The 11,584-nt window shown below is 36.4% G+C and overlaps 1 protein-coding gene across 1 annotated transcript in view; it reads right to left on the bottom strand.

Moving 5' to 3' along the window:
- Nucleotides 1-1,169: 1,169 nt before the first annotated feature.
- Nucleotides 1,170-11,584, bottom strand: part of PELI1 (pellino E3 ubiquitin protein ligase 1) — a 61,583-nt gene continuing 51,168 nt past the window's right edge. The window contains exons 4-7 of the mRNA XM_080686483.1: nucleotides 9,436-9,537; nucleotides 5,406-5,603; nucleotides 5,119-5,307; nucleotides 1,170-3,608 (exon numbers count right to left, since the gene is read on the bottom strand). Of these exons, the coding sequence (XP_080542609.1) occupies nucleotides 3,042-3,608; nucleotides 5,119-5,307; nucleotides 5,406-5,603; nucleotides 9,436-9,537 (1,056 nt within the window). The 3' untranslated portion in view covers nucleotides 1,170-3,041. The remainder of the gene's footprint in view (nucleotides 3,609-5,118; nucleotides 5,308-5,405; nucleotides 5,604-9,435; nucleotides 9,538-11,584) is intronic.

Raw genomic sequence — 11,584 nt, 5'->3', positions numbered from 1 at the left:
GTAAGAATGTGTGGATAAAATTTGAGGGCATATGGCCTTAAAGTAAACTTATATAAGAGTAATTCCAAAAGTGGGAGTGGGAGATAAAATAATACTGTTCAATTATAGTATATTTTGGTGATTAATACTTAGAACATAAACACAAGAATGGGTCACAGATCTTTTAGCCAGTGGTCTCTATAGTAGGGTAGCACAAGATGATCCTGATCCATTGAGATGAGGGGGCCAAAGTGTCAGAATTTTATTTATCTTATAAAGATGAATTTCCATGGTGCCCTTACTCATTCTATGTTTTAGAAGGCCATGCATCACAGATGGTTCTTAAAGTATCCTGAGGGAAGAGTGGAGTGGGAATACTCATGTTAGATGTAATTATATGTTTACATCATTACTTATTCCTATCCTATTTTACATGTATTAGACTTTTATATGATGAAAATGAGTAATTTCAGCTTCAAGAAGATAACCTGGTAAAGACTCCTCCTCTGGCTACTTACTGTGTCTTGCTTCATGACCCTAACATTTTAGATGATGGGAAGTTTAATCCTCTGTACAAATTAAGGAACATTTAGATATTAAGACGTTTAGGTATTAGATATTTATAAAAGAGTTAAGCCATAAAGAATATTTTTCTTGAGAGTGCACTTAGGAAACCGGAATACAACTCTTTTCCCTTGGCCAGAATACTGGCATTGCCCTAATACAAGCCTGTAAGTAAAAGTGTTCCATTTGGCATTGGCAAAGTGACAGAACAAAATTTTCAAAATGCTTAAACAGAAAAATACTTGACTAATGATTTAAATTACCTGAGTTTTCAAAACATGAATTTGATGTGACATGAACCAGGTTTTTTCCAGTTGGTAGAGGAATTTAGGCACTTTGTAATGAACATGAATCTTTTCTGGTAATTAGGCACTATTTAAACAGCCTAGTATGCAACTTGCAAGGAGCCAACTCTCTTGTAAGACTTAATGTAGAGAAGGACCTCAATTCAATCATTAATAAGAGATGCTTTCCGAAGAGAACCAGAGATTTAAAATTGTACCTCAAATGCAAACTCATCTATTTCAAGTGAGTAGTTTTGAAGTGTGCAGTAGTCTTGTCTGCAAATTATCACTTCTGACTTCCCATTCTAAGTTATGCAAAAACGAATGCACAGAGACAAATTCAAATATCTATTTTGAAAAGTATTTACTTAGTTTGAATAAATTAATTGCAAATAAAAATTAGCTACAATATATAGACTGAATAGAAATGACTAGAACAAATACAACACAGGACTTGATTTCCTTGCATTAGTCACAAAGCATGTGACAAGCTAGAAAACTTCAAAATTAGTTATATTTCTTTGAAAAGGGGGTAACAGCAGTTACTGATACATCACAACTAATAAACTTATAATACAAATTTCCTGACATGCATTTCCTGAGTGAGTCCACATGGTAGTTTTTAAAAACAAGGAAATTTTGACAAGTTGAAGTAAAATAAAATAGTTCATGGCTTCTAAGCAACAGGTTTTGTTTGTTGTTTTTTTTTAACCAAAAGAAAATTCAGAACAGCATTGTTATTAATAGGATAAATTAAAGCTATGCTACCACATACAAAATTTTGCTAGAGTCAATTAAGTATTATACAACTTTTCAAACTAAAGGAAAACAAATAAAAAGATTAAAATAATGATTCAGTCTAATCTAAAAGTGTATTCATTTCTATAAGTGCCACAGAGGGTTTGATGTAGTGCAACTGTCTGTACTTTCCTTGTGATACATTAAAAAAAGGGGGGGGGGAGGGATAGGAGGAGAAGAAACTTTTTATTGTTTCTGAGAGCAAAATAATTTATTGGAATTAGAGACTAAACAGATCATGCAAATATGTCCCTCCACTCTGCTGTCGATGGTACTCCTCTGCCAACCAAACATTTCCTTAACACTGGCAACTTTCCTTAGGATTCAAGCCAGAAGCTAAGGCTGATCTGTGAGATAAAAAAGGGGGGTGCACTATTACTATTCAACCCTTTATATCTCTCTAGATTTCTTAATGTCTGGATAAGGCCCAAGACAGAATAATTATTTAAGCATTTCCTTTTCTAAAAGCAAATCAAGTCACTCTCCTTTCTTGTTAATTTATGCTTTTCCTCATGAGAATGATTTTTTTTTTCTAGAAACAGTGAACAGATGAACCACAGTTTATATCTAAAAAATAAACTTGCCAAATGTTGCTGATACTAAAAACAGATTAGTTATTACGGGAGAAAAATAGATAATCTAGATTAAATTGCATATTCAAAAGGAGCATATAAAATGTTTCTTAGCATTAAGTTTTTGTTATAGTACTACACTTGAGAGAAACATTAAGGGAAAAAACTCTTTTCCCAATCATCTTCAATGTGGTTAAAAACAAACACCTTTTACACAATGGTAATTAATATAAATTTCATTTTACAAAGTATTCTAATTTACCAAAGTCCATATTTAGATGGGGGTGGGGAAAGAGGCTCTTTTGCCCATCTTCCTAACTTTGCAAATCCTTGAGCTATGCTTACTAACCTACCATTCACACCAAGAGTGTGACACCATCATTACCATGCTACTCTATCAAGAACATTCTACTTTCTATAATAAAGATAAATAGAAAAAAAGTTAATATACATGTTGCTGTAATTTACAATGTTTGCAATAAACTGTAAACTAACATAGTTTGAACCAACAGTACCCTCAGTTATACAAAACAATTTTTCAACACTGAGGATGGGTGATTCAAAAACACTAAAATGAAGGCATCATATTAGACTGTCTTTTTCTCCTCAAAATAGATTTTAAAAAACTCAGAATTCAGAAGTCAGGTACTTTTGGAAATTCCTTTGCTTGAGTTTCCCACATTTTTGCTCAAAAATTGCTACAATTTATTATAAATGTTTAAAAAAATTCTTCATCTTAATGCAAATGACCAGATCAGAGAAACCGTGACGTAGACAACAGGTTGAAAAACCCAACTCACTTAGCTTATAAATGTATAATGCAGTCCTGGAGGACAACTGTCTGTTAGTCTAGAGGTCCTTGGAAAATAAGTCTGATGTAGCCTTGTTCACCAGCCAACTGATGTGCACAAAAGGGACAGGCTGCGTGAAAGGTATGAGTACCATGAGGAAGTGGGATCTGGGACCAATAGGCAGTTGTCTTTTCTGAACACACATGCCCACATGGGCTAAACGCGTGGGTTGGAGGGCCGGCGTCCACATAAAATCCAGCTTCACATCCAAGCCACAGGGGGACATAGGGACCAACAGACCTACACATAGGACATTCCCGATCTTTTCCATCACGTTCTTCTTTGTTTCCCCAGTTATGATAGCCATGCACATGGCCGCAGTTAAGATAGACCCATGGTTGTTTCTCATCAACAACATCTTTCCTCTTCATACTAGGAAATGCTAGCGTGTTGAACCCTACAGGGCATTGAGGTCGTGCTGCATTGATTTCCTGTCTTAAAGCTTCTAAATGCTTCACTGTTGGAGTGTGGGAAAGGCCTTCTGCAGTACGCCACAGCAATGTTGCACCACAAAGGTCAATTAATGAGCCATCTTGTAACTGATTAGTTTCAATTTCCACCTAGAGGAAACAAGAATTAAAAAAAAAAAAATTCACCATTGTGCTTTAGATATTTGCATAAGAGTGTTGGTCTTACATGTATTTCTTTTCAGCCTTATACTAAAGACTAGAGGCCTGGTGCACGAAATTTGTGCACTTGGCAGGCAAGTCCCCTCAGTCCGGCCTGTGCCCTCAGTCCATGAGCCCTCGGGGGATGTCCAACTGATGGCTTAGGCCCACACCCCAGGGGGAAAGGGTCTAAGCTGTCCGTTGAACATCCTTAGCGCTGCTGCAGAGGCGGGAGAGGCCACCGCTGCTGCACTCGCCAGCCATGAACCTGGCTTCTAGCTGAATGGTGCACACCCTGTGGGAGCACACTGACTACCAGGAGGCAGCTCCTGCATTGAGCGTCTGCCCCCTGGTGGTCAGTGCGTGCCATAGCGACTGGTCATTCTGCTGTTCGGTCGATTTGCATATTAGCCTTTTATTATATAGGATAATTCATGATTAAAACAAAAGAGATAGGCTGCATGAACAGTTTAAGTACCATGAAAAAGCGGGGATCAATAGGCAGTTGTCTTTTCTGAACACATGTGTCCACATAGGTTTATTTTCCGGGCTAATCAGTTGGTCGAATATATCCAATAAATATCATGGCCAAAGATAATACAGATATAAGTAGAAAATACAGAGTGCTGTTTAATTTAGGAAAGCTTACGTTTTAAAATATCCTATATAATAAAAGGCTAATATGCAAATAGACCGACGGCCGAAAAGCTGGTCACTATGACAGGCACTGACCACCAGGGGGCACTTGCTGGAACATGGTGGGCATCGGCAGCAGGCGGGATGGTGGAGCAGGTGAGCGGGGCGCCAGACCAAGGCAGGGCGCTGGTCGCTGTCATCAGGGTGAGCCTCTGGTGGTTACTGAAAATTCTTTGCTCCTGTGTGCCGCAGTCCTGCTCAGTGCCGTCATGGGTGCGAGCTGAGGCTGCCAGCCCCGATTGCCCCTGAGGGCTTCTCCACCTCACTCTGCTCCTGAGGGGTAATTGGGGCAGCAGCCACCGTTCGCATCCGCTGAAGGCGCCAGCCCCGCTCGCACCTGCTGCTGGTGTCAGCCCCAATCGCTCCATGCCGTCAGCGGGTGTGAGCTGGGCTGGCGCTGTTAACGCGTGGGAGCAGTGGGAGCGGGGCTGCGGCAGGAGGGGCCGGGTGGGGGCGTGGAGGATGGGCCGAGACCTGCCCCTGGGCCCACCGCAGCCTCCAGGCCCACAGTTCCTTTCAAGATGCACGAATTCCTGCACTGGGCCCCTAGTATTAACATAGTATGGAAATAAACTCTGAGTGTCCTAATTGAAATATTAAAATATTATCCTATAGTATAGTATTTAATAGTCAGTGCATGATAATCAGACTTAGTATTATGTGTCAACAAGAGATTTAACAATTTTTGGGAATATGTAATGCGTTCAGTCCAACTCACCCTATGTATTTACTGTAGCTAAATAAGGAGCTACATCTCAATACTTACCATTTTTCCTCTCTGCTGAGCTGATCTGGTTTCACGCAGGCTGAATACATTTCCACACACTGATATTTCTCTCCATATTCCAGGCTTGGAGTCTTCCATGAACCCATTACGTGGATGCATAACAAGAACGCCATTAGTGGTTAAGCCATCCATCTGCCCATCTGATGTCTTCCATTTGGCAGCCTTCTCCTAGTAGGAGTAAGAAGAGTGAGAGCTTCCGCTTATTTGTAATTTGGAAATAGAAGTGATTATAAAATAATGCATCATATAGGAAAAAAGCTTTTTACCCCAAGAAAGATGTTTTTTGATGAGTCAAATCCTGCAGCATAAATTCGTGCTGTAAATGGGGGATTCCGTTCACATATAATTCTACAGGCAAATCTTGATATAGTGCTTTGCACTGACTGTGTATCAGAATTACTTTGACTTCCAGGAACTGTGTCAGTTACTACAAAATCAATGGGACTTTCAGTCGACCGACCAATCTAAGGGAAAAAGAAATGTCTATAAAACTATTCAAAGGAACACAGTGGAAAACCCATTCAAAAAAAGGCACAATAAGGTGAAATCATTACGCTTCTGAAACTTCTAAAGCTCAAACTTATACTTAACTCTGGGGGCATCTATACCCTTGAAAACTAATCTAACAGACTTGCTCTGATATAATAGTCACTTAGAGTGTAGAATTAATTGAGAAGTTATGACCCAGAATATATGAAACCCTCAGGGAATAAAGAGTTTAGGATGGCTGAGATTTCTAGATGGCTGCAGATGCAGATTTTAATTTTAACCCACTTGGATGAAAATGTCTACCATATACTACTCTACCTTTTTTAACAGAATATAATTGACATATAAGTAAATCGTTTATGATGACTCCAGGATATTACACTAAGAATACCATTTATATTCAGCTGAACTAGTGATATCTTTAGGTGCTATAAAGGTGTACAAGAATGCTGATCCTTATGTTAAGGCCTTACATAGTCTTGCTTTGAGGTCTTACATATACTGATACTTTTTTTTTTTTTTGGCCTTTTCTGCCAGGTTGTCAGTTATCATTTCTTGCTGTTGGGTATATTTGTCTCCAGCACCATACCCCCCTCCTCTATCCAGCTACTTTTATATGGGTTGAGAAATCAAATAACCAAACTTCAAAGAATAGTATTTCAAAAGGTTACTGTTAAGAGCTTAAGGGATTCTCCAGGGAGCAGAGAAAGGAATGTCAGTGCTTGGCCTATCTGACATTTATTTTATATGCCTAGATGTCCTTGTAATTTTTTTCCTTGTTCTTGTCCATATTTCAGAGACAAGATTCCCAGATAAAGAGTTCTGGTGGGTAAAGTGTCAGAGAATTAAAAACAACTTCAGAGTACCAGCTAGTAAATGAATTAATTTCATTTTGAAAGATCAAACTTGAAAAGAAAAAAGGAAATCTGTGGGATGGATGACAGAACAAGTGTCACAGGGTTTCAAAGTAAACATTTAAAATGATCAGTTCATTAATGTTTTTATTATAAAGTAATATCATAAAATTGAAGAACGTGAGTACTGAAAAAAAAAAAAGACCCTCTACAAAGATGATGACTTTTAAAAGTCATTCTTTGCATAGTTGAGCCTCAGGAATTCCTCATATCAGCATACTTTCAGATAAAACTCTTTAGTGTTTTGTTCCTATTATCAAGTATAAAGTCTTTATTTAGTTTAGAGAATTTTAAGGGGAAATTGGTTGGTTAACAAATATAAGATTGAATGTCCCTTTTCCTTATTTTAAAGATAATGGTATCCAAAGAAAATGGTCTCAAACCTTTGAAATAGTTCCAAAAATAAAAAGGCTGTTTTAGAGCCAAAAGATGTAGACCAAGGATTGGATTGAGAATTGATATTCAGAAGCAGCATTTATTTGGGAAGAGAGATTGTTCCAGAGGAGCTGATATTTGATCTGGGTCTTAGAGAAGATTTGAGACATCAAAGCAATATTGGTAATGACAGGTAAGAAGGAAGAAATCAGAAATATCTATAAAGAGAAAACCTACATGATTGTCCTCAGATGCCAACATAGAATTGTGTTAAGATAAACTTTAGTAATTCCTCCTCTTTCTAATTGCTACTATTAACTTTAAAAATATAGCTCTTATGTCTCTTCCACCCCCATTAAAAACTTCAGTAGTTCCTTACAATCTATCTGAACTTATCAGTTTCTTATTTCTGATAATAATTAAAAACTAACTTCACAATTTGCCTCTCATCTACCAATCCAGCCTAATTTCCTGTTATTTCTGTTCACACAAAAGTGTATTCTAGCTACTAGTCGCTTATTCATCAATCTTCTACCATACGTTGTACTTCTTTGTCATTTCTTTTGTCAGAATGCTTCTACTGGTTGGACTGGCAAAATCCTACTCAACTTGATAAAAAAAAAAAAAAAAATAAGGCACTGCCATAAAGCCTTTCCTCACTCTTCTTCAACCCAATTAAAAGACTGTATTTCTTAGAGTGCCAATGTAGCACCTGTATGTAATCAACTTGCAATGTCCCCTGTATTTACTTCAGAGTGTCAAGCAATGCACAGAGTTGAAGTTTGAATATCTGATGTCTTGAACAATAAAGGCTCTTGTTCAGTTTAGAAGGTAAGTGGATCCTTGAATGTTTATAAAACTAGTTCCTCAAATATTGGCTAATTTATCGAGGTAGTTTCTGATATATTTCAGGTTTTTTTTATGTAGAAATGTTCGTATCATCCATAAGTATAATGCCTGTAGAAAGGATATCATGAGTTTACTATTATTGGGTAGAAACTCTATTCCTTTATGAAAAAGACAAAACAAAACAAAAAAGGCCATAATCTATTTAAAAACCTTTATAAGATGGTGAAGAGACTGTTCCATAATTCAGGATGCCTGGTTTAATCACAATTTTGCCCCCAACTAACTTTATAATCTTTGATTCACAAGGTTTCAGTAACTTTATTGACAAAAGATAAGGAGTAAACACAAGGGAATTTCTAAAACTACAATTCTAGTTTATGATCAAATATCTAGGCAGCATTTTGATTTTTAAAAAGCTAATTAAGCACATTCATTTGAACTGGTTGTCAGTAAAATGAAATGTGGAAAATCATCCTAAAGCTTATGTTAGGTTCTCATTAAGATCCAAACCTTCATCTTCATTAAAGTTGTTTTTTATTTGAAAAAAAATTTTTTTGTAAAAGCAACAGCCATATTCTAATATCAGACACACTATTCTAAAAAATAGTCAGTATCCCATTAAAAGGGCTGGGGGGAGTGAGTGAATTCAAAGAAATATTTACTATTGGTTATAATTAAAGACATCTCCAGACCTTTTCACATTCATTTAATCTTGTAAAATAAAGGAAAAGTTAAAAAGTCATTTTAAAATAATAACTGTAAAAGCAACATTATTAGGTACTTAAGTTTTTGTTTGTTTGTTTGCCCCCGCCCCCCAGAAAAACCTAAGCCTTTACAAAACACATATTAAGGGAGAAGATATCATAAATTTTGTTTACATCTTTGAGTTTAGCTGTTCTATCATCTATCAGTTTATAAAAACACTAGAGCCCCAATGCATGAAATCTGTGCAAGAGTAGTCCTTCCTTCCCCAGGCTGCCAGCACCAGCTTCCCTCTGGCACCTGGGATCCGGGCTTCCCTCATAGCCCTGACTTCGTCTGGAAGGACGTCCGGTCTAATTAGCATATTATACTTTTATTATTATAGATTCTTATACCATCAATTAGTATAAGAGAATGAAAAAAACTTTTATTGACCAAATATGTGCTGAGAAACAAGTCATATATGTTAGAAACAGTTAGAACTACCTGTACTTTTTAATGCCTATATAGAGGAAGGTGAGAAAGTAGTGGGGAAAAAAAAAAAGCTCATAAACATGTGCAGAATATTTCTTGGTTCCTTTTTTTGGGATAATAATAGCTAACAGAACTACAACATCTATATTATATCTAAGTGTTTACTTACCATCTACCTGGTATACCTCCGACCACTTTACATGTACTAAGCCATTTACTAGTAAGCCTCCTAAATAGTGATACAAGGGAAGTTTTATTAACCATACTTTAGGAGGAAACTGAGGCATACAGTGGCTAAATAATGCTTACCAGAAATTATAATTTCAGAGACCATCTCTTAACTATGCTATACTAACTTCTATATATGGGGTTTAGAAAACAATATATAAATAAAATACATGAAAATATGATCATCCTTAATCTGAACAGAGCAAAAGTCACCGACAATAGGCTTTAACTTTTTTATGAAAAAAGAATTCACATATTTTAATACCTGAAACATATCGGTGTTGCTGTCATGAGTATATTCAACCACCACTGTCTGGGCCCGAGATAATGTATATGATATGCTATGCTGGTCCTTGTTGCTTATTGCCTAAGAAAGAAAAGATTAATAGCAAAACTAGTGGGCAGGTCAATCAAATCAGATTTTTTAAAAAAGGGTAACCTATCAATATGACATATTTTACCCCCTCACCCTCTCCCCCCCCTCGACAATTTAAGTTAGAGATTAATAACTCTTGCATAACCTCAGCTGTGACAGTAGTTTCTCAGGTTCAGTAGGGTATAGAAGAATACTCTGAAGTAGTTATAGAGTAAGAATACAGTTTCATTGTATAAAAAGAATAAAATTGAGTCTCCCTTGTATTTTAAATTATAAAGTAATCAAAATCAAATTCCATGTAGAATCTGTAAACAGTACTCAGTACTGCTCTGATAAGAAATATAAAATCCTGTAAGATAAGAGGAATTTTATTTTTAAAGTAACTCTAAGAGTTATAATGCTAACCAATAAGGAGAGTTAACTGGTTTACTTAACCATTCTGTGACTACAGATGACAAATATTTGCCATATGCTGGGCTAGATACAGAGAGATTCATAGAATGATTAAACATTACCAAAGGAAATGGATATAAAGCTTACAACTGTACTACTGACTTATCCCAAACAAAAAACACTGCTTAAAAGAACTTTTCAGGCATATTCTATGTATATGAGTTGGAGATAATTTCAGAGTGGGGAAAACCCAAACAAAGGAAGTTGAAACAGGTTGAGTAAGAGGAAAAGAGATACAAAGAATGATTATACATATAGAGGCTAAATGGAAAAAAAAAGTTTATTAGAGCTTTGGCATTTTAAAATTTTACTTGGTTTCAATTTGTAGCTAATCTGTAATAAACAAAGCCTTAAAATAATAGCTATAAAATTAAATAAGATTGTGAAATTTTCATATACTATACAAAGAGAATAAACAAATACCTGGGTACTAACTACCCAGCTTTATCCAAGTTTAATAATGTCATTTTTGCTTCTGATCTTTTAAAGAAATTAAACTCTACAGATACAATCAAGGCTGTTTGCATGTCCCTTGCCACACTGCCTTTCTTTTTCTTTTTTTAAAATATATTTTTAATGATTTCAGAGAGGAAAGGAGAGGGAGAGAGAGATAGAAACATCAATGATTAGAGAGAATCACTGATTGGCTGCTTCCTGCATGCTCCCTAATGGGGATTGGGCCCGCAACCCGGGCAATGTGCCCTTGACTGGAATAGAACCCAGGACCCTTTAGTCTGCAGGCCAACACTTTATCGACTGAGCCAGATCAGCTAGGGCTCCCTTTTTTATAGCAGTATCCAACCTCAAGAATGCAGCATAGATCATTCCCATGCATGTGGTTCTTTTTTACTATACATTTATGTATTCATAAATATTGTATAATTGTTTTATAGGTTTAAAAACTTACAATTGCTTTACCTCAGCATTAAACAACTGGCTAATCAATCACAGAATTGCTCAGTATTTTGGAAGTTCTTAATGGCTAAAGAGATTTAAAAACAGAGGTTTTTGTGTACTTTGAGATTGTAATCCCTGTGTACTTTTTTTTTAGCTATTAAACCTACTCTTAGATTCAGAACAAGAACTATGTTAAGTTCTCACTGGACCGGAAGGCAGGGTTTAACCATTCATCCCAGATGACTGCCAGACTAACCAGTTTTCTTCATGACCTCATACGACAGCCCTCTAAAATTGAACTAGTAAAGAGTCCATCTTTTATCCCTAAAATTCTTGTTGTCCAGTAAAGATGAGAAGGAGCTAACAATGAAAACATGAGAAGTATGACAGTTAAAAATGCAAAGAAAAAATACAGAATAGAATATTATAGATGTAGGAACTAGAAATATTTTCCCATGATAATTGCCCTTAACCAGAGGTCATATCAGCTGTGTAAGGGGCATCTGGAAATACGTAGATGTATTTTTGGGCTGTTACAATGATTTGTGGGCTTAAAAGTTATTGTCCTGCAATATATGATACAGTCCTGAACAAAGAATAATTGGCACATCCAAAATGCCAAAGCACTCCAGTGGGGAAATACTGAAAAGAAGCTCCTCTGATTAGATCAATAAGTTGTTCAACTTCC

The sequence above is a fragment of the Plecotus auritus genome (assembly GCF_963455305.1).
Source record: "Plecotus auritus genome assembly, chromosome: 8".
NCBI classification, from domain to species: domain Eukaryota; kingdom Metazoa; phylum Chordata; class Mammalia; order Chiroptera; family Vespertilionidae; genus Plecotus; species Plecotus auritus.
This window is presented reverse-complemented; position numbering and strand designations above follow the sequence as displayed.